The sequence below is a fragment of the Melospiza georgiana genome, chromosome 24 (assembly GCF_028018845.1).
Source record: "Melospiza georgiana isolate bMelGeo1 chromosome 24, bMelGeo1.pri, whole genome shotgun sequence".
NCBI lineage: Eukaryota > Metazoa > Chordata > Aves > Passeriformes > Passerellidae > Melospiza > Melospiza georgiana.
In genome coordinates, this window is record NC_080453.1 from 8952826 (window position 1) to 8974969 (window position 22144).

The 22144-nt window shown below is 65.8% G+C and overlaps 3 protein-coding genes across 3 annotated transcripts; 1 reads left to right on the plus strand and 2 right to left on the minus strand.

Moving 5' to 3' along the window:
• Nucleotides 1-578: 578 nt before the first annotated feature.
• PAFAH2 (platelet activating factor acetylhydrolase 2) lies at nucleotides 579-7706 on the minus strand. Its single transcript, XM_058040323.1, is given in 12 exon segments — nucleotides 579-992; nucleotides 1587-1735; nucleotides 1852-2022; nucleotides 2542-2633; nucleotides 3598-3711; nucleotides 5429-5445; nucleotides 5448-5542; nucleotides 5625-5693; nucleotides 5779-5875; nucleotides 6156-6303; nucleotides 6611-6699; nucleotides 7638-7706. Coding segments are annotated over 11 exon segments (1131 nt in total). The 5' UTR covers nucleotides 6695-6699; nucleotides 7638-7706; the 3' UTR covers nucleotides 579-897.
• Nucleotides 7707-10241: 2535 nt separating this feature from the next.
• EXTL1 (exostosin like glycosyltransferase 1) lies at nucleotides 10242-17989 on the plus strand. The gene is made up of 10 exons (XM_058040317.1): nucleotides 10242-11385; nucleotides 14935-15028; nucleotides 15108-15215; nucleotides 15913-16032; nucleotides 16109-16241; nucleotides 16327-16445; nucleotides 16796-16891; nucleotides 16991-17077; nucleotides 17280-17440; nucleotides 17517-17989. The coding sequence occupies exons 1-10, from the start codon at nucleotides 10457-10459 to the stop codon at nucleotides 17914-17916; spliced, it is 2247 nt and encodes a 748-aa protein (XP_057896300.1). The 5' UTR covers nucleotides 10242-10456; the 3' UTR covers nucleotides 17917-17989.
• Nucleotides 17990-18490: 501 nt separating this feature from the next.
• On the minus strand, nucleotides 18491-21404 carry SLC30A2 (solute carrier family 30 member 2). Its single transcript, XM_058040057.1, has 8 exons — nucleotides 21352-21404; nucleotides 21018-21217; nucleotides 20471-20617; nucleotides 20049-20202; nucleotides 19814-19970; nucleotides 19345-19450; nucleotides 19129-19263; nucleotides 18491-18636 (listed from the first exon to the last, which is right to left on the minus strand). Exons 1-8 carry the CDS (start codon nucleotides 21402-21404, stop codon nucleotides 18491-18493), a joined length of 1098 nt encoding a protein of 365 aa, XP_057896040.1.
• Between the last annotated feature and the right edge of the window lie 740 nt (nucleotides 21405-22144).

Genomic DNA, 22144 nt, shown 5'->3' on the forward strand with positions numbered 1-22144 from the left:
CTGTGGGTTTGTTCGCATCAGTCCTTTGTGTGTCACTGGGGGGCGGAGGGGACATCGAATCGATGTCGTGTGAGGATGTCACCGGTGCTGGGGGATCCATCCCCATCCCGCAGCTCTGAGGGGTGCTCAGAGGCTCTTTCCTCTTCCTTTTCCTTTTCCTTTTAATTTTCCTTTTCCTTTCCCTTTCCCTTTTCCTCTTCCTTTTCCTTTTCCTTTTCCTTTTTTTCCCCTTTTCCTTTTCATTTTCCTTTTCCTCTTCCTTTTCCTTTTCCTCTTCCTTTTCCTTTTAATTTTCCTTTTCCTTTTCCTTTTCATTTTCCTTTCCCTTTCCCTTTTCCTTTTCCTTTTTTCCTTTTCCTTTTCCTCTTCCTTTTCTTTTTCTTTTTCCTTTTCCTCTTCCTTTTCTTTTTCTTTTTCCTTTTCCTTTTCCTTTTTTCCTCTTCCTTTTCCTTTTCCTTTTTTTCCTTTTCCTTGTCCTCTTCCTCTTCCTTTTCCTCTTCCTTTTCCTTTTCCTCTTCCTTTTCCTTTTCCTCTTCCTTTTCCTTTTCCTTTTCCTTTCCCTTCCCTTTCCCCTTCCCTTTCCCCTTCCCTTTCCTTCCTCCTGCAGGGTTTTTTTCCTTCCATCTGCACGGCTTTGTGGGACAATTATAGGATTTTCCTTACCTGGGGATGGTTTTAAAGCCCTTCCCAACCCACCCCCGTGGTTTACACTCTGCACACCCAGCTCCGTTTTTATCCCTGGGGGTTTTATTCCCTCAGCACAGGGGCAGGGGCAGGGAGGGCTCTGCTGGCACCTTCCCTGGCACTGCCCCAGCTCCCGCTGCCCTCAGGGCTCCTCTGCCCCTCCTGGCTCTCCATTCCGGGTCACAGGAGCCACTTTGCAGCGCCCGGGGGCAGCTACAGGTGAGAGCGGCCAAAGGGCACACCTGGCACCAGCGAGTCCCCAACGCCTTCCAGGAGCTCGTCCCACTGTCCAAACTGCTCCTGCAGCTCTGCACGGGGCACGGCAGGGTCACCACAGTGTCCACTCTGGGTGACAGGGCCACCACGGCCTCCCGTCCACCGACAGGGCCACCATAGTGTCCCCATCCAGGTGACAGGGCCACCGCAGCAGTGCCCTGGAGGTGACAGAGCCACCGCAGCGTCCCCTCCACTGACAGGGCCACCAGAACCTTCTCTCCAGCTCACAGGGCCACCACAGCGTCCCCTCCACTGACAGGGCCACCAGAACCTTCTCTCCAGCTCACAGGGCCACCACAGGGTCCCCTGCAGGTGACAGGGCCACCACAGCCCCTCCAGGAGCCCCCAGGGGGCACCCACTGCCCCCCTGTGCTTTGGGCAGCCTCATCCCAGGAGCCCCCCAGTTCCCCCTGCTCCCCATCCCCAGAGCCCCCCATCCCCAGAGACCCCATTTCCCCCTGCTCCCCATCCCCAGAGCCCCCTAGCCCAGGAGCCCCCATCCCCAGAGCCCCCATCCCCAGAGCCCCCCATCCCCATCCCCATCCCCAGAGCCCCCCATCCCCATCCCCAGCCCCAGAGCCCCCCGTTTGCCCTGCTGCCCACCCTGCCCATACCCATACCCATACCCAGGTGTCTCTGCAGGAAGGCCAGAGCAGCCCGGCTGGTGACGGTCAGAGCCCTGCGAGGGTCCAGGCTGCCCCTCCTGCCGAAGATGAGGCTGAAGAGCCTCCCAGGGAGGAAGGCAAGGTCGCTCTGGCCCTCGTGCACGGTCCCCCTGGGCAGGGCAGGGCAGGACGGGCATCAGGGCAGGTGCAGCAGCACCCAGAGGTCCCTGCTGGGCACCCATGGGTGCTGCCTGCAGCAGGAGGGGTGGGCGATGCCCGGGCTCACAGCACGGTCACAATCCTCGTCTGGCTGTTCCTGGAGCTCAGACTCCTCATCTTGGCAGCGCTCTCGGGGCTCTGGAAGTGCTCGGTGTTGATGAAGAGCACGGGGCTGGGCACCTCTGGGTACAGCAGGTTCTCCAGAGGGAACATCCAGGCATCCAGAGCCACGGCACACCTGCAGCAGCACAGGCACCATCTGCTATGGAAAAGCTTCTCTTCAGGGTTTCTCCTCCTGAGGAGCTGAGAGGCCTCAGAACGAAGTGCAAACAATGATTATCTGCTGCTGTGGAATGCAACAGGTAAATCTGGGATTGGGCTCATGGGGTTGTTTCTAATTAATGGCCAATCACAGTCAGACTCTCTGGCCAAGACACAAGCCTTTGCTATTCATTCTTTCCTTTTCTATTCTTAGCCAGCCTTCTGATGAAATCATTTCTTCCATTCTTTTAGTATAGTTTTAATGTAATATATATCATAAAACAATAAATCAAGCCTTCTGAAACATGGAGTCAGATCCCCATCTCTTCCCTCACCCTCAGACCCCTGTCACAGCCCACCAGGGCTCCCCTTCCCTCCAGGATGAGCCCAGAGTCCCCAGAGCCCCTGCAGGCCCTGGCAGCCCTCACCTGGAGCTGGGCACACCTGAGGCTGGGCACACCTGAGGCTGGGCACACCTGAGGCTGGGCACCCTCACCTGAAGTGGGGCTCCTTCACCAAGGCCAGCACCGCCGTCACGCCCCCGAAGGAATGGCCCATGACGGCCACCTTGCTCAGATCAAGGTTGTCCTGCAAAAGGGAGAGGGCTGAGGGCTGGATCAGGGATTAGGGGAGAAAAAGCCAAGGGAAGGTGAGCAGAGTGCCCCTGGAAGGGGCAATGCCGCGTCCCACTGCTGGTGTGAGGGGCTGGGGTGTCACAGACATCTTTTATGGAAAATCCTTTCCTCAGGATTTTCCCTCCCGAGAAGCTGAGGGGCCTCAGGAACAAAATGCAGACATTTATTATCTGCTGCTGTGGAATGCAACAGGTGCATCTGTGATTGGTCTCATGGGGTTGTTTCTAATTAATGGCCAATCACAGTCGGACTCTCTGTCCAAGACACAAGCCTTGTCATTCATTCTTTCCTTTTCTATTCTTAGCCAGTCTTCTGATGAAATTTTTTTCTTCTGTTCTTTTAGTATAGATATAATATAATATAGTATAGTATAGTATAATATAATATAATATAATATAATATAATATAATATAATATAATATAATATAATATAATATAATATAATATAATATAATATAATATAATATAATATAATATAATATAATATAGTATAATATAATATAATATAATATAATATAATATAATATAATATAATATAATATAATATAATATAATATAATATAATATAATATAATATAACATAACATAACATAATACAATACAATATAATATAATATAATATAATATAATATAATATAATATAATATAATATAATATAATATAATATAATATAATATAATATAATATAATATAATATAATATAATATATATCACAAAATAATAAATCAGCCTTCTGGAACACGGAATCAACATTCTCATCCCCTCCCTCATCCTCGGCCCCTGCGAGCACTGTCCCACTGTGGCTCTGCACAGACCCCTCTTGCGCAGGCAGGACAAGCCTGAGGCAGCCAGGAGCGACCCAGGGGCACCCAGAGCCCCCCCAGAGCCCCCCAGAGCCCCCCAGAGCCCCCCAGTACCTTCAGCACAGAGAGATCCCAGTCCTGGGGGAGGATGGCAGGGGCAGCTCTGCCACCAGCGATGCCCTGGAACAGCCGCAGCGCCCGCACGCACTCCCGGGCCCTCTGGTGAACCTGGAGCCAGCAGGGTGAGCCCAGCTCCTGCCAGCCCCAAATCGGGGTCACAGCTTCCCCCCAGGGCCCCCCCCAAGCCAGTTCCTGCAGTGCTTCTCTCCCTGAACTGAGCAAACAGCAAACCTCAGCGTGGGACACGGCGCGGGTACTGGGGTGGTTTCTCTTTGGGGTTTGCTTTAACTCAGCCAATCTGGCAGCAGGGAGAGCAGGGAGAGCCCGGGATCCTCACCTGCTGCCCCCAAGCTGAGCCATCCCCTGCTCAAACCCCCTCAGAACCCCCAACCCAGGAGCAAACCCGGGTGTCCCCCTAAAACCCACGCAGGAGCACCCCGAAACCCCAAACGCTTCAGGGAGAGTGTCCTGGTCACACCTGGGTGTCCCCTAGAACCCACCCAGGAGCACCCCGAAACCCCAAACGCTGCCCCAACTCGGAGCCACTTTGAGGCCACGTCCTCAGCTGCCCTAAGGACACCAGCGCTGCTGTCTGTGCACATTGAGGGTGACAGGTGACAAAAATCTCCAATGAAAATCTCCCTCCTGCTCCCTGCAGCACAGAATGGAGGCTGACCTGGCAGCTATTATCATTTATTTCTGTGCACAAATAGCAGTTTGGGAGGCGATTCGAGGCTGCCAAAAGCACCTCCGTTCCTAGAGAGCTTTCCCACCGCTAATCTGCACTCGCTGCTGCCCTTTTAAACGAGGCAGGAACAGGCAGGGGGTGAGGGGAACGCGGCTCAGCAGGAACCCTCCCTGCTCCCCAGCCAGCAGCTGTCCAGGATAATCCCAGAGGGACAGAAAATCCCACTGGGAACAAACCCAGCAGCTGCTGCGGGGCTGGGCACGGAGCCCTGCTGTCCCCAGGGCGTGGGGACATCGACCAGGGCCAGCTGGAGCTGGACAGACAGACAGACCCCGGGAGACAGACAGAAACGGGCTGAACAGGTTTTGCTCATCTCTCAGGAGAAAGCTCAGCCCCAGCAGCATGGGAAGAGCATCCCCAGGGATGAGGGACCAGCCTGGCTCAAGGAGGAATTCCCAGAGCATCCCCAGGGATGAGGGACCAGCCTGGATCACAGGAGGAATTCCCAGAGCATCCCCAGGGATGAGGGACCAGCCTGGCTCAAGGAGGAATTCCCAGAGCATCCCCAGGGATGCAGGACCAGCCTGGCTCAAGGAGGAATTCCCAGAGCATCCCCAGGGATGAGGGACCAGCCTGGCTCAAGGAGGAATTCCCAGAGCATCCCCAGGGATGAGGGACCAGCCTGGATCACAGGAGGAATTCCCAGAGCATCCCCAGGGATGAGGGACCAGCCTGGCTCAAGGAGGAATTCCCAGAGCATCCCCAGGGATGAGGGACCAGCCTGGATCACAGGAGGAATTCCCAGAGCATCCCCAGGGATGCAGGGCCAGCCTGGCTCAAGGAGGAATTCCCAGAGCATCCCCAGGGATGCAGGGCCAGCCTGGCTCAAGGAGGAATTCCCAGAGCATCCCCAGGGATGCAGGACCAGCCTGGCCCAAGGAGGAATTCCCAGAGCATCCCCAGGGATGAGGGACCAGCCTGGCCCAAGGAGGAATTCCCAGAGCATCCCCAGGGATGCAGGGCCAGCCTGGCTCAAGGAGGAATTCCCAGAGCATCCCCAGGGATGAGGGACCAGCCTGGCTCAAGGAGGAATTCCCAGCCCTCCCCTGTGCCCACCCTGGATCCCAGCCCTGGTACCTGCTTGTTTCTGAAATAAACTCCTTCTGCCCCTGGGGCACCCTCTGGAAGGGGATCCACTCCTCCGTGCCAGCCTCTGCCGGGCAGAAATAGGTGGTGGCAGCAGAGTGGTCCCTGTGGGGCAGGAGGGAAGGGGACACTGGCCACAATGTCCCGCCAGCCCCAGGATGAGCCCGGTGGGCACCCGGGCACCCACCTGTGCTCCAGAGCTGCCACCACGAAGCCCCAGGAGGCCAGCTCCGTGCAGATGGAGGAGTACGAGGTGCTGGGATGGGAGCAGAGGGGGCTCAGGGTGGGGCCAGGGAGGGTCCCCGCAGCCCCGTCCCAGCCCCGCTCAGGGCTCACGTTACCGAAAGGTTCCCAGGCCGTGGGAGAAGATGATCAGGGGGTACCCACGGCTGCAGGGCTTGAGGGGCCCGTTCCAGCTCACCGGGACTCTGCAGGAGCCTGCAGGGGGAGAAGGGCCAGGAACGGGGTGGGGACAGGGCAGGGGGTGTGGGAGGCGTGAATGGGGAGGGGGACAGGGCAGGGGGTGCCACGGGTCTGAATGGGGAGGGGGACACGGGCAGGGGGTGTGGGAGGCCTGAATGGGGAGGGGGACACGGGCAGGGGGTGCCAGGGGTCTGAATGGGGAGGGGGACAGGGCAGGGGGGTGGGACTGAACCCCACCGGGGGTCCCTAAGGGTGGGCACGGGGTGTCCCCCTCCCCGATGGGGTGTCCCCTCACCGATGGCCATGCCGAGCAGGGCGGAGCACCAGCGCCGACCCAGGGTGACATCGGCCAGGCCCCCGCAGTACTCGGGCCGGGGCACCCAGAGCGGCTCCGCGGCCCCGGCCCGGGCCAGGCACGGGTAGAACAGGCGCAGGAAGAGCCCCTGAGGGGGACAGGGAAGGGGGACACCGTGGGGACGGCACAGAGCGGGGTGGCAGTGTCCAAAACCAGCGGGCTGCAGCCACCTTGATCTGCAGGGAAGCCTGTCCCTGTGCCCATTCTCATCCCTGTGCCCATGCTTGTTCCTGTGCCCATCCCCTTCCTTGTGCCCATCCCCGTCCCCATCCCTGTGCCCGTCCCCAACCCTGTCCCCATCCCTGTCCCCATCCCTGTGCCCATCCCTGTGCCATCCCTATCCCTGTGCCCATCCCCACCCCTGTGCCATCCCCATCGCAGTCCCCACCCCGTACCTGCCGCATGTGCCCCACCATCACATCCGTGCATCCCACCTGGTGGGGTCCCTGTCCCGGGGGCAGTGCCAGCATCCCCCCCATGCTGCCTGGGCAGAGACACGGGGTCAGCGTCTGTCCCCACCCCAGGGACCCCAACCCGCTCCCTCCTCCCTTCCCCACCGCTCTCCCATTGCCCAGAGCCCCCCAGTGACCCCCACGGCACCCCGTCCCAGGGCAGAGCGAGAGAGACCCCCCGGTTCCTGTCCCGGGATCGTTGAGGATGCTGTCCCCCCGCGGGGACAGGGGCAGGGACACGGACACAGAGCGGGGCTGGCACCCCCGGGACCCCGCAGTGCCCAACTACAGCTTCCAGCAGCGCCCGGGGCTGCGGGACCACCGCTCCCAGTATGGCCCCGGGGCTGCGGGACCACCGCTCCCAGTATGGCCCGGCCCCGGACCACAGCTCCCAGTATGCGCTGGGAGCCCGCACCACCGCTCCCAGTATGGCCCGGCCCCGGACCACAGCTCCCAGTATGGCCCCGGGGCTGCGGGACCACCGCTCCCAGTATGGCCCGGCCCCGGACCACAGCTCCCAGTATGCGCTGGGAGCCCGGACCACAGCTCCCAGTTGGCGGTGCTGGACTACAGCTCCCAGTATGCGCTGGGAGCCCGGACTACAGCTCCCAGTTGGCGGTGCTGGACTACAGCTCCCGGCATGGCATCCCCGTGCCCGAGCCGTGCCTGCGGCTCCCGGCGCTCCCCAGCGCTCCCGGTCACCATCGCAGCTCCCAGTGCTCCCCAGTTCGCGGTGACCGCAGCTCCGAGTGCTCCTGACAGCTCCCAGTGCCTCCCAGTGCCTCCCAGTGCCTCCCAGTGCCTCCCAGTGCCTCCCAGTGCCCTCACCCACGCAGCTCCCAGCGCTCCCAGTGCCCCTCGCAAGCCCCCAGGGCTCTCCCAGTTCCAAGTTTCCCTCTGTGCCTTCCCGGCTCCCAGTAAAACCAGCGCAGTGCCCCCCAGTGCCCCCCAGTATGCCCTCCCCGCTCACACCAGCGCGGCGCTCACAGCTCCCAGTACGCCCCAGTGAACTCTGCCCGGCAGCTCCCGGTGACTCCAGTGCTCACGGACTGCAGCTCCCAGTAAGCACCAGTACAGGAAAGCGCGGCTCCCGGTGACACCGGGACAAAATCCCCAATGACACCCGTACAGCTTCCAGTGACGCCAGGACAGGACACAGCTCCCAGTGCCACCAGTACAGCACTCCGATCTCAGTGTCACCAGCACAAAACCACAGCTCCCAGTGTCACCAGCACAGGACACTGCTCCCAGTGTCACCAGCAGGAAATCGCAGCTCCCAGTGTCACCAGCACAGGACACTGCTCCCAGTGTCACCAGCAGGAAATCGCAGCTCCCAGTGTCACCAGCACAGGACACTGCTCCCAGTGTCACCAGCAGGAAATCGCAGCTCCCAGTGTCACCAGCACAGGACACTGCTCCCAGTGTCACCAGCACAGGACACTGCTCCCAGTGCCACCAGCACAGGACACTGCTCCCAGTGTCACCAGCAGGAAATCGCAGCTCCCAGTGTCACCAGCGCAACTCCAGTTCCACCAGCACGAAACCACAGCTCCCAGTTGTGGGGGGCAATGCCCGTGCCCAGCACCCCCAGCCCAGGGCTGCGCTGTCCCTGTCTGTCCCCAGCCGTGTCCCCCTGTCCCCCCCAGAGGCCAGCGGTGCTCCGGGGCTCTCTCTGCCCACCCCCACGTTCCCTTTGTTTAATCCTCTTTCTGCAGCTAAAGCGGCCCCGGGTCCCGGTAATCCCCTCTGCGGCCGGGGATTAAATCCCTGCGGGGCTGGGCTGGCACAGAAACACCCAAAGGTTTGGTGACAACTGTCCCCAGGCCAGGCTGGCACAGAAACACCCAAAGGTTTGGTGACAACTGTCCCCAGGCCAGGCTGGCACAGAAACACCCAAAGGTTTGGTGACAACTGTCCCCAGGCCAGGCTGGCACAGAAACACCCAAAGGTTTGGTGACAGCCCCGCTCCGGGCTCACTGGGGAAACTGAGGCACGGCTGGGCACCGGATAGAGCCCTGGGGAAACTGAGGCACGCTCAGAGCGCTGCACAGAGCCCTGGGCTCGCCGCCGCCGGTGTCCCCGGGGCCGGGACAGGACCGGAGCGCTGCCCGTGCCCTCCGGGCGGGGCCGGCCGGGCTGTCCCGCCCGTGGCCGCCATCCAGCGCTCCGGTCCCGGCTTGCCCGGCCGGCGGGGCAGGGCGGGGGCCGGGACGGGCTGGGACAGACGAGCCCCGACCTGTCCGGCCCACGCCCGGCTCGGGGAATGGGGACAGCACCCCCAGATTAGCCCGGCAAAGCCGCCCGGGGACACGGGGACACAGGGGGACACAGGGACACGGGACAGGGGGACAGGGGTCACGGGGTCCATGGGGACGGGGTCCCTGGGGACACAGGGGACATGGGGACACACAGGGATAGGGGGACACGAGGACAGGGGTCCCTGGGGACACGGGGACAGAGGGACAGAGGGACAGGGGTCGGCGCCCCTCAGCCCCGGCCCCCTTGGACCCCCCCGTGCCACGTGGGCGCGGCCAATGGGCGCGCCGGGGGCGGGGCTCTGCCGGGCACGCCCACTCCTGTGAGCGGTCAGCCAATGAGGGACAGGGGGCGGGACAAGCCGGGGAGGGGGCGGGGCCAGAGCTCAGTAACAGATGCGGGCGGGGGGGGGCACGTGGAGCGCGGGGGGGACGCGGGACCACCGGGACCGAGCGGACGGGGGGGACAGAAACACGGACACGGGGACAGCCACGCGGACACGGGGACAGCCACGCGGACACGGGGACAGCCAGCCCCGCGGGGACAGCCAGCCCCGCGGGGACTGACCGACAGACAGCACTGCCAGCTCCCGGCGGGAACGGCGGACAGCCAGCCCTGGGCGGGACAGACACACGGACGGGCGAGGGACAGCCAGATCTGGGAGGGGACAGGGGACAGACAATCCCGGAGCGACCGACGGACAGGGGACAGCAAGCTCCGAGGGGTGCAGGGGACAGCGGGATAATTAGCCCCGGAGGGGACAGACAGACAGACGGACGGACAGGGGACAGGCAGTCCCGGGAAGGGACAGGAGGACAGCGGAGAGCAGCCGGGGTCTCGGACAGGCACCGGGGGGACACGGGAACAGAGAGCCCACGCAGGGACAGACGGACAAGGTGACCAGGGGGACGCACACCCAGCGCCCCGGGAGCGGCTCCTCCGCCCGGCCGCGCACCGGGAGCCCCGGCGGCCGCTCCGCCGCCCTCCCCGGCCGGGGATGCAGCCCGGAGCCGCGGGCGGGCGGCGATCGGGGCTCCGGGACACGGCCCGGCACCCACCGGGGGCCGCGACCCCCCGAAGGTAACGGAGCCGGGAGGGAGCGGGGCTGCGGCGGCTGCGGGAGGGTTTGTCCCGGGTTTGTTCCCCAGGGAGCTGCGGACGCCAGTCCCGCCGCAGGGACGTGTGGAGCCACTTGTGGCGGCGCGGCTGGCGGCGGCAGGACGGTGACGACGCCGCCTCTCCCTTTCTGCAGGGATTTGAAGCTGGGTCAAGCCATGGAAGTGTCACTGTGGCGGCTCGGGGGCCCGGAGCAGTGAGCGGCCGGGACACCGGGACACCGGGCTGGGCTCTGCACACCCCGAGAAACCAGCACAGCCCTGGGCACAAAGCGGGGACTGTCACGGCCCGAAGGACACAGGACAGTGCCCAGGGCCAGGAGCCGTCCCACTGCCCACCCGGGGCTGGCAACGCCGTCCCGAGCGGACTCTGGCACCCACGAGAGCCCGATGAGGAGCTGGGGCTGCGTGTGAACCTATGCAGACCAGGAAGAAATACATTTTCCTGGCTTTCCTGGCCTCTTGGCTCCTGCTTTTCCTCTTCGGAGGGGATCAGCTGCGTCGTTTCGCTTTGTTTTCTGCGAGGAAAGCGGAGTCCCCGAGGAGCTGGCCCCGCTGGACGGATCGGTCCCTCCTCAGGAGCTTTGCAGAGCCCGAGGAGCTGCAGAGGGATGGGGACCCTGCCCTGCCGTCCCCCCGGGCGAGGCGGGCGGCCTGGCTGAGCGCCCACAGGAGCAGCAGGTGCCGCATGGAAAGCTGCTTCGACCTCTCCAGGTGCGAGAGGAACGGCTTCAAGGTGTTCACCTACCCCCAGGAGCGGGGCCAGCCCGTCTCGGAGACCTACAGCAAGATCCTCAGCTCCATCGAGCGCTCGCGGTACCACACGGCCCGGCCCGAGGAAGCGTGCCTCTTCATCCTCAGCGCCGACACGCTGGACCGCGACCGCCTCTCGGAGCACTACGTGCGCGACCTGGAGGGCAAAATCCACGGCTCCCCGCTCTGGAACGGCGGCCGCAACCACCTCATCTTCAACCTCTACGCGGGCACCTGGCCCGGCTACGGCGGCGAGCTGGGCTTCGACCCCGGGCACGCCATCCTGGCCAGGGCCAGCTCCGACAGCCGCACCTTCCGGCCCGGCTTCGACGTCTCCATCCCGCTGATCCCCCGGGAGCACCCGCAGCGCGGCGGGCACCGCGGCCGGCTGGCAGGGGTGCCCCCCAAGAGGAGATTCCTGCTGGCCTTCAAGGGCAAGCGGTACCTGACGGGCATCGGCTCCGGCACGCGCAACGCGCTGCACCACATCCACAACGGGAAGGACATCATCTCCCTGACCACCTGCAAGCACGGCAAGGACTGGCACAGGCACAAGGACACGCGCTGTGACAAGGACAACGCGGACTACGAGAGGTGAGGCAGAGATGGGGTGATGGGACACCCCACAAGTGTCCCCCCAAATGCCTCTCTGTGCGGTGCAGCTGTGCAGGAGGGCCATGGGACACCCCACAAATGTCCCCCCCAAATGCCTCTCTGTGGGGTGCAGCTGTGTTGAGAGGGAAGTTTTGGGTTCTCCTGAGAGAAATTCACTGAGGATTTCACTGCAGGGTGGGGAGCGAGGCGCTGACTGCTCAGGGCTTTCCTGCTCTCTGTTAAAGTTGGAGTAATCTGGCCAGAGCAGCTCTTATCTGCCGTCGTGCCACCGCCTCTAATACGATTTCCCTTTCTCCCAATGCTGATGAATGACGCTTTTCTTCTCCCCCCTCCCGCTCTCCCCCAACACAAACGTTTCTCTTGGAGATGAGCCCGAAACATCCCCCCCTCACTGGCTCCACTGGAAATCCCGCAAAACTGGCGGGGCTGTGGGCGTCCCAGTGTGGGCAGCCCCGAGTTTAATTGGTGCTGGTGGTGCCTGGGGGTCTCGCTGCGTCCCCCATCCCAAATGGACACGGTGGCAGCAGTGTGGGATGGACGCGGTGGTGGAAAAATCGGGGGTACAAAGTTCTGTGAGTTTGGGGGGTTCCATTCTGCAGGGACACATGCAGCTCCTCACCTCCCCGTCCAACTCCTTGGGACCCATCAGCAGCTGATGAATCCAGGGCTGGTAAACACAGAGCCCACCCCACAGACAATGGGCAGGTGCCCGTCCCACTGCCTGGGGACATCCCCCAGGCCCCGGGCTGGAGAGCAGATGGGGAGAGGCCACGTTGGGCATCATCCTCAAAGCGTCTTAGGAGGTGCTGGGAGGTAAAAGTGGAGCTGGGGTGCTGGCGCTGGGATTACCGGGGCTTTGGGACGGGCCAGGCACCGCACGGCCCTGTCTGGAGGTGCCCCCAGCCCAGCAGGGTCAGCCCCCGCAGCAAAGTCCCCTTGGGATGGGGCACCTCGGGGCAGTGGGGCTGGCAGGGCAGGGGGCTCAGGGCCAGCCCCACGCTGTGCCGAGGGGCAGCGGGGTGAGGATTCCCCACGTCCACCCGCCCACGCAGGTAATCCCCTGATGCTGTTTGCAAACACAGGGGGATTTACACCTCTCCCGGCGCGGCTTTGGCCGGGGATCCGTGGGGAGCACGTGGAGCGGGCAGCGTGCTGTGTGTGACCCCGGGCCTGGCCTGCCCTGCTCCTCCCTGCGGGCACAAAACCGCGGGCACGGCCACCGGGGCCGGCTCTGCGGGGGGACCGCGGCCCTGCTGCCCCGGGAGGGGCTCCCGTAGCCGGGAGGGGACACGGCGAGACCCGGCGGCCCCGTTCACCCGCGGTGTCCGGTGCTGGAGGCGCTCGGGGAGCGGAGGAAGGCTCTGCTGGCGGCTCCATCATCCTCCTCACATCCGAGGGGCCGCTCCGAACAATCCGGTTCTGTTCTGGCATTAAGGGCGATTGTGGCCTCGCTGCCCCGTGCCCGGAGCGCTCGGCGGAGCCAGGAGCGGCTGTGCGGTACCGGTGGCACCGTGCTCGGAGCACACAGCGGGGCTGGGAGCCGCCGGTACCGGAGGCACCGTGCCCGGCCGGAGCGGCTCTCGGAGTTCCTGGTACCGGTGGTGGCACCGTGCCCGGCCGGAGCGGCTCTCGGAACCCCCGGTACCGCTGGCACCGTGCCCGGCCGGAGCGGCTCTCGGAACCCCCGGTACCGGTGGCACCGTGCCCGGCCGGAGCGGCTCTGCAGTACCGGAGGCTCCGCGCCCGGCCGGAGCGGCTCTCGGTACCGGAGGCACCGTGCCCGGCCGGAGCGGCTCTCGGAGCTCCCGGTACCGGTGGCACCGTGCTCGGCCGGAGCGGCTCTCGGTACCGGAGGCACCGTGCCCGGCCGGAGCGGCTCTCGGAGCTCCCGGTACCGGTGGCACCGTGCTCGGCCGGAGCGGCTCTCGGTACCGGTGGCACCGCGCCCGGCCGGAGCGGCTCTCGGTACCGGAGGCACCGCGCCCGGCCGGAGCGGCTCTCGGTACCGGTGGCACCGTGCCCGGCCGGAGCGGCTCTCGGTACCGGAGGCACCGTGCCCGGCCGGAGCGGCTCTCGGTACCGGTGGCACCGTGCCCGGCCGGAGCGGCTCTCGGAGTTCCTGGTACCGGTGGTGGCACCGTGCCCGGCCGGAGCGGCTCTCGGAACCCCCGGTACCGCTGGCACCGTGCCCGGCCGGAGCGGCTCTCGGAACCCCCGGTACCGGTGGCACCGTGCCCGGCCGGAGCGGCTCTCGGTACCGGAGGCACCGTGCCCGGCCAGAGCGGCTCTCGGTACCGGAGGCACCGTGCCCGGCCGGAGCGGCTCTCGGAACCCCCGGTACCGGAGGCACCGTGCCCGGCCGGAGCGGCTCCCGGGGCCGGGCGGAGGGACCCGGCGGGGCCCGTCCCGGCTGCTGACAAAACAAGGAAGCCCTGCCGGCCTTGCCCGGAAAGCGCAGCGCGTCAGGAGCCCGCGTTTCCATCGGGAGCGCTCGGCCCCGCAGCCCGGCCGGCGCCAGGGCCCCACCGCACCGGGACACCCCCGGGCCGGGCCCCGCTGCCCACCGGGGGTCACGGCAGGCTCTGGGGCACCCGGGAGAGGTGACAGCCGGCTCTGGCCCCTGTCGCTGCTGTGGCTCCGTGGGGGTTGGAGCCGCCGTCACCCCTCCGGCTGCCCGGCCCGGGGTTTGGGTGTTATCGGGTCAGGGATTTTGGCATCTTTGGAGACACCGGGAGGTTCATCCAGAGGCGGGATTTATTGTGAAACTCCGTGCCTTGGCATCGGGGCCGGTTTCCCACACCCCGGAGCGCTGGGACGTGCCAGGGTGCTCCAGCACCCGCGTGGGTGACACAGCCTCGGCTCCCAGCCTGGCACCAGCACCAGGGACACCCGAACACCCTTCCTGCCGGGACCGGCACATTGCAAGGCTCTTTTTGCCTCCCGCCCCCCGGTCTGGGCCATGCGGGTCCCCCCCAGCCCGGCGGCAGCGCTGCCCCTCCCCGCGGGCAGGAACAGACGGGGTCTGTCCCGACCTAAAGTCAATATTGGATTTTCCGGCGCGGCCGCAGGGACCCGGCGGGGCCGAGCCGCTCCCAGCACGGCACAGAAGGGGCTTTGAGAGCCCCAGGGGCGAGCCCGGCACCCCCTGCCCCTCCCTGAACGCTGCCAGGGCAGGCAGGGCCGGTCCTGCCCAGCGAGTCTGGGCACGGCTCAGGAGCCGCTGCAGTTTCGGGCTCGGGGGCTCGGGTGGTGGCTTTGTGCGGGGTGTCATTGCTGGAGGATGGGAAGGGCCGGTTCGTGCCTTCAAAGGGCACCGGGGTCCCTTCCTGACCCCTCAGGTCCATCCCTTCAGAACCCAGGGGATCTCTGCTCCCACAAACCCAGGCATGTTCAGAGCCAAAATCGGCCCAAACCGCTCCTAACCCTGCCCTGGCTCGGCTCCGCACCTGGCGGGTGCCAGCAGCACCTCCGGGGTGCCCCCAGGAGGGGAGGGGGCCGCGCCTGACCCCTGCCCATCTCCCACTCCAGGTTTGATTACCAGGAGCTGCTGCACAACTCCACCTTCTGCATCGTGCCCCGGGGCAGGCGCCTGGGCTCCTTCCGCTTCCTGGAGGCTCTGCAGGTACAGGCAGGGCAGGGGGGCAGGGGGCCCCTCGCCGGGCTCCGGGGGCTCTGTCCCAGCCTGCGGGGTCCCTCCACAGGCCGCCTGCATCCCGGTGCTGCTGAGCGATGGCTGGGAGCTGCCCTTCGCCGAGGCCATCGACTGGGGCAAGGCTGCTGTGGTGGGCAGCGAGAGGCTCCTGCTGCAGGTACGGGGCCCAGATCCCGCCCCACCCCGGCCCGGAGCCCAATGCCAGTGCCAGCGTGGGTGGAGCCCCCGGACAAGGCTGGGGATGAAACCCCAACCTCCTGTGGGCAGTGCAGGAGGGTCTGCCCAGCCTGGAATGGGGGTCCCACATCAGCTGCACTGTGGGCAGTGCAGGGGGGTCTGAGCCAGCCTGGAATGGGGGTCCCAGCCCAGTGCAGCCCCTGTGGGCAGTGCAGGAGGGTCTGAGCCAGCCTGGAATGGGGGTCCCACATCAGCTGCACTGTGGGCAGTGCAGGAGGGTCTGGCCCAGCCTGGGATGGGGGTCCCACATCAGCTGCACTGTGGGCAGTGCAGGAGGGTCTGGCCCAGCCTGGGATGGGGGTCCCAGCCCGGTGCAGCCCCTGTGGGCAGTGCAGGAGGGTCTGCTCAGCCTGGAATGGGGGTCCCAGCCCGGTGCAGTCCCAGGGCTCCGTTCATCTGGGGGGAAGGTGGGAAGGATCCTCCAGGGCACAAACCTTTGGGAATGCTGGGCCTGATCCTGCTCCAGGGAGAGGAGATGCGGCCCTCTCTCTGTGCTGACACCACATCCACGGGCAGGGGCTGTCCCTGGCATGGTTGGCATGGCTGGGGGCACAGAGGTGAGCGGCCCAGCCTCAGGGGGCACGCTGAGGTGCGGACCCCTCTGTCCCCCGGCACAGATCCCCTCTGCCGTGCGCTGCATCCGCCCCGAGCGTGTGCTGGCCTTCCAGCAGCAGACGCAGTTCCTGTGGGACGCCTACTTCTCCTCGGTGGACAAGATCGTGCACACCACGCTGGAGGTGAGCGCCCCCCGCCCCCCGAGCCCCCTCCCCGCTCACGGCCGCGGCTCTGGGGCATCACTGGCGCCTCCGGCAGATCATCCGGGACCGGCTGGAGCCGGCCCGCTCCCGCTCCCGCCGCCTCTGGAACGCGCTGCCCGGGGGGCTCCTGGTGCTGCCCGAGTTCTCCACGCACCTCGGGGATTTTCCCTTCTACTACCTGCAGCACGGTAGGGCCCTGCCCGCCCCGTCTGAGCGCCGCGGACTCGGGCCGTGCCCAGCACCTCTCCTGTCCCCTTCCCACCCCTTTTTCAGGCTACAGCCCCTCCAAGAAGTTCACGGCTTTCATCCGGGCGGTCTCGCAGGCGGGCTCGCTGTCCCAGCCCCTCCTCAGGCTCATCCGAGCCGTGTCTGGATCCCAGTACTGCGCCCAGGTGGGAGGAGCAGAGTCCCAGGGATGCAGGGGATGGTGGGGCTGGGTCCTGCGGGGACCAGGAGAGGCGATGGGTGGCTTTAGGGGTGGAGGGGGTGCCTGGTGGTGTCACCTTTGGGTGGCTTTAGGGGTGGAGGGGGTGCCTGGTGGTGTCACCTTTGGATGGCTTTAGGGGTGGAGGGGGTGCCTGGCGGTGTCACCTTTGGGTGGGCAGAGCTGTCTCCCAAGCCCTTTGCACCACCCGGGGGTTTATCCTGGTCCAAGCTGCCACGAGACCGTTCTGGGGTGGTCTGGGCTGGAGCAGAGAACCCCACCCAACCCCTCCGGCCGCGCCTGGCCTGCCCTTTGCAGATCGTGGTCCTGTGGAGCTGCGAGAAGCCGCCGCCCCCGAGAGGGCAATGGCCCCAGAGCAGCGTGCCCATGACCATCATCCAGGGCAGGAGGAAGGTGAGGGCACAGGGACACGGGCAGGGATCTGGGACACGGGCAGAGGGCCAGAGCAGCCACCCCAGGGCATCGACCCGCCCTTCCTTCCTCTCCCCGCAGCTCAGCGACCGCTTCTTCCCGTTCGGGGCCATCCAGACGGACGCGGTGCTGAGCCTGGACGAGGACACCAGCCTGTCCACCAGCGAGGTGAGGCCGCGGCCCGGCTCCCTGTGGCTGTCCCCGTGTCCCCGCGTCCTGCCGGGTCCTGCAGGGGCAGCGTGGTGCCCTGCCACAGTCCGCAGCTCCCTGTGGCTGTCCCCGTGTCCCCGGGTCCTGCAGGGGCGGCGTGGTGCCCTGCGGTGGTGGCACTGCCCGGGGTGACACCGATCCCGCGCCGCTGCCGTGCCAGGTGGATTTTGCCTTCTCGGTGTGGCTCAGCTTCCCCGAGCGCATCGTGGGCTTCCCCACGCGGAGCCACTTCTGGGACGCCGAGCGGGGCCGCTGGGGCTGCACGTCCCGCTGGACCAACGAGGTGTCCATGGTGCTCGGCGCCGCCGCCTTCTACCACCGGTACGGGCCCGGGACGGGGCTGGGGGGCTCGGGAGGGCCTCCCCCACCCCTGGCCCTCACCCCGCTCTCCCCACAGGTACTACCACAGCCTCTTCACCGAGCACCTGCCCGCGGGGCTGCGGGAGCTGCCGGCCTGCCAGGACGTGCTGCTGAACGCGCTGGTGGCCGCTGTCACCAAGCTGCCGCCCATCAAGGTGACACAGAGCAAGCAGCACAAGGAGGGCGCGGCCCGGCAGGCGGGGTGCGGCGATGATGGGGCTGCGGGGACCCCCCCGGGCCCGCCCCCCGCTCCGGCCGGGGCACGGGGCACGGAGGGCGGCCGGCGGCTCTGGCAGCGCCGGGACTGCCTGAACCAGCTGGAGAACTGGTTCGGCTACATGCCCCTGGTGTCCTCCCGGCTGCGCCTGGACCCCGTGCTCTTCAAGGACCAGGTGTCGGTGCTGCGCAAGAAATACCCGAGCCTGGAGAGGCCGTGAGGGTCGGGCCGGGCCGGGGGGCGCCGTTCCCGGGGCGCGGGGCCCTGCGGGGGCCGGATCGCCGCCGATGCTGACGGGGTTTTACTCGTTATTGGCTTTCACCAGTGCAATAAAGGAGGGCGAGAGGTAGGGTCAGATGGTGGAATGCAGGAAAGGCTGTGGGGTTTGGGGGGCACCAGGTTTTGGGCGCTCCAACCCTTCTGCCATCGCACCCTGGGAACAACCCGGGCAGCCCTGCGGGGAGGGAGAGTCCTTCACCTGCCCGAGAGCAAACAGAGGAGCGATAAGAGCCGTGTGGGACCTCCCTGCCTGGCCCCAGCTGCGTCCCCCGCAGGCCCTGGGCAGCGCAGCACCCCCCATTGCCCAGCAGCACTCCCCACAGAGGGGAAAAGGGTGTTCCAGCTGGCTTTCCTCCCAGCTGCGCAGAAACACGGAATGCTGGGCGCCTCCAGCAGCCGCTCTGGGTGTGTCCTTGACCGCTGCAGATAGCGGAGATAAAGCCGGAGGCAGCACCCCCCGCACACACAGCCCCGTGCGCTCCGCTTTATTTGCCGCGCATGGAAGGTGCCGCGGGTCAGTCGCGGGGGGGCTGGCACTCCCGGCAGTCCCGCATCTCCTCGGAGTAGCTCTCCACCTGGATGGTGGTGCTGTGGAAGCGGAAGGCGCCCTGCAGCCGCGAGCTCGCCTCCTCCAGCACCTCCTGCGCGCTGGCGGCCGCGTCTGAGCGGGGGGAGAGGTGGGGATGTGCGGGTGCGGGGAGCCCCGGCCCCCCCTGCCCGTTGTCACCCTCACTGAGGGCGATGTGCACCCCTGCCCCCAGTGTGACACTCCCTGGTGGCTCTGGCACCCCTGTCCCCGTGTTGTGACCCTCCCTGATGCCCCGTCCTCCCCCCCGCCATGGCACTCACTGATGGCGATGTGCACAGCAGCAGCTGTGGCAGCCCTGTCCCCACCCTGTGGCACTCCCTGATGGCTGTGTCCCCGTGTTGTGGCACTCCCTGATGGCTCTGTCCCCTGTCCCCTGTGCCATGGCACTCCCTGATGGCTCTGTCCCCCTGTGCCATGGCACTCCCTGGTGGCCCTGTCCCCGTGTTGTGGTGGCACTCCCTGGTGGCCCTGTCCCCTGTCCCCTGTGCCATGGCACTCCCTGATGGCTCTGTCCCCTGTCCCCTGTCCCTGGTGGCCCTGTCCCCGTGTGGTGGTGGCACTCACTGATGGCGATGTGCACGGACAGCAGTGGCTGTGCCGCGGTCAGCGCCCAGATGTGCAGGCTGTGCACGGCCTCCACGCCCCGCACGGCCAGCAGCGTGTCCCGCACGGCGTTGAAATCCATCCCCTTGGGGGTCCCTGCGGGCAGAGCCGGGGGGCTGCAGGGACGGGGCCCGGGGCACCCCTGGGTGCCCACGTCCCCAGCCCGGGGGTCCCTACCCTCCATGAGGACCAGCAGCACGTCCCGCAGGATGGTCAGCGTCGTGCCCAGCACCAGCGCCGAGAACAGGAAGGTGCAGATGGGATCCACGTACTTGTACTCGGGCTGGGGAGGGGGGACAGGGGTGAGACCCCCGGGGCACCATCACTGCACCCCAAACCCCCATTGGGACCGGTGGGGCAGGCACAGGGTCCTGGTTGTACCACCCTGTGCCTGGCCTGGAGCTGCTGTCCCCGTGTCCCCAGACCCCGTTTGCCCCCATCATCCTCTGTGCCTCCAGCACCCCTTTTGCCCCCAGACCCCCTTTTCCCCCAGCACCCCCTTTGCCCCAGTCATCCCCTTTGCCCCCAGACCCTGTTTTCCCCCAGCACCCTGTTTGCCCCCAGAACCTCGTTTGTCCCCAGCACCCTGTTTGCCCCCACCAACCTCTTTGCCCCCAGCACCCCATTAGCCCCCAGCCCCCCAGACCTTGAAGAAGATGATGTAGGAGGCGATGAGCACGCCGAGGCTCTGCAGCAGGTCCCCCAGGACGTGCACGAAGGCGGCTCGGACGCTGGCGTTGGGCTGCTCGCCGCCCGCCCCGTGGCTGTGCCCGTGGCCCGTCTGGTGCAGGGCCAGCCCCATCCTGCGGGCAGGGCACCGGTGACACCCCAGGGACCCTCAGGCTCGGGTAGGGGACAGTGGGGACTGTGGTGGCACCTACACGATGTTGACGGCCACGGCGCAGGCGGAGGTGATGAGCATGACCCCACCCTCGATGTCGTAGTCCCCCGAGAGCAGGCGCTGCGCCCCCAGGTACACCAGGACCCCCGTCACCACCCAGATGGAGAGCACGGAGAGCAGAGCCCCCAGGATCTCTGCGGAGAGACCCCCAAAGGCTGCCACACTGCCGTGCCACCCCCAGCGCCATCCCTGGCCATGCTGGGCACGGTGTGGGCACCCAGCACAATCCCTGGGGTGCTCCTTGCACAGGGCTGGCAGCGCATCTGCCCTGCCTTGTTCACAGTGCCAGGACTTTACCAGGGGCTCCCCCGGCCCCTCAGAGCACCCCAGCGCCCCTGCTCCACACGGGGAGGGCACCTTGGGGTGCTCCAGTGTCACCCTGGGGCGGTGCCACCGCGTTACCTGCCCGGTGCCAGCCGAAGTTCATGGTTTTGGTGGGGGGCCGTGAGGACACCCAGAGGGCAAAGAGGCTGATCATGATGCTGGCAAAGTCCGTCAGCAGGTGGGCAGCGTCCGTCAGGATGGCCAGGCTGTGTGCCAGGTACCCGCCTGCAGGGACATTGGGGGACATTGGGGGGACACTGGGGGGACATGGCCAGGCTGTGTGCCAGGTACCCGCCTGCAGGGACATTGGGGGTCATGGCCAGGCTGTGTGCCAGGTACCCGCCTGCAGGGACATGGGGGGACATTGGGGGACATTGGGGGGACACTGGGGGGACATGGCCAGGCTGTGTGCCAGGTACCCGCCTGCAGGGACATGGGGGGACACTGGGGGACACGGCAGGGTCCTGCCCCAAGCTGGCACAGCTCAGCTCGCCCCGAGCCACAGGCGGGTCCCACTGGGTGTCCTGACCCACACAAAGCCAGCAGGGCGCTGTGGCTGCTCCCTCAGGCGGGAACCGGGACAAGAGGGGCTCTGGGGTGACCCCCGGGTACCCCACGGACTCACCCACGGCCTCCCCCAGCATGAAGAAGAGGCAGATGGCAGCCGCCAGGTAGAGCTTCCTCCGTGCCCGCTGCTGCTGCCCGGGGTGGGCGCCGCGCCCCCGCGAGTGGCAGTGCTGCCCACGCCGCGTGCCCAGCTCCAGCGCGGGCTCCCGTCCGTGCTCCGCGCTCCGTCCGTCCCGTCCGTCCTTCCCCACGCAGCGCCTGCGGCCAAGCCTGGGGCTGGGGGGCTTCGGGCGCACCCCGAGCGCTGGCCCCAGCCCGGCCCCCCCCAGACCCCCTCGGGACCGCAGAGCAGAGTGGGCACAGCCCCCCCGGCGCCCTGGGCACCCCCGTACCCGCCGCTGCTGCCCTCGCTCAGCAGGCGCCGCTTCTCATCGCCGCCCGCCATCCTCCTCCTCCTCCTCCTCCTCCTCCTCCTGCTGCTGCTCCCGCTGCGGCCGGGGCTCGGCGCGCTGACCCCGGCGCTGGTGGCAGCCGGTGGCCTTGGCTCGTGTGAAGAGCCGGGATTCGTGTGCAAATCCCGGCTGGAGGAGGGACGGCCAGGCCGGCTGCAAAGCGCCCGCGGGGCCTGCCCCGGGCTGGGCCCCTCTCCGGCCAGCCGGGGGCTGCGCTGCTGCTGGGGGGGGGTTGAGGTGGGACCCCCCCTCTGAGTGTCCCCAGGGGCTGCACAGAGCCGGGCTGGGGGCAAGGGGCGTGGAACGGCCCCGTGTCCCCTCCGAGGCACACGGTGACCCCCATCTCTGCTTCGGAACCCCCCAGTTTGGATCCAGGCGTGTGATGGATAAGCCTGGACCCCTCCAAAGCAGAGGCTCCTTTCCCCACCCTGGCTGGGCAGCGTTAATTACCCTGGGCTAATTGCCCTCGTGGCTCAGCTCTGAGTCCTGCCTTGGTTTCCTCTCCGAGCAGGACTCATGTTTTTGCAGGAGAAATGTATTTACGGGGTACTTTTGCATTTAGGATGTGTATTAGATTTATGGTGTATTTTTTCACCCCAGGTGCATTTCTGAGGTTAGTCAATGCATTTCACCCCAGGTGCATCTCTCAGCAGCAAACCAGCAGCTCGGTGCCCACACCATCCCCATTTTGGGGCCTGGCCCAGCCTGGAGCACCCTCAGTCCCCCTGTGCCA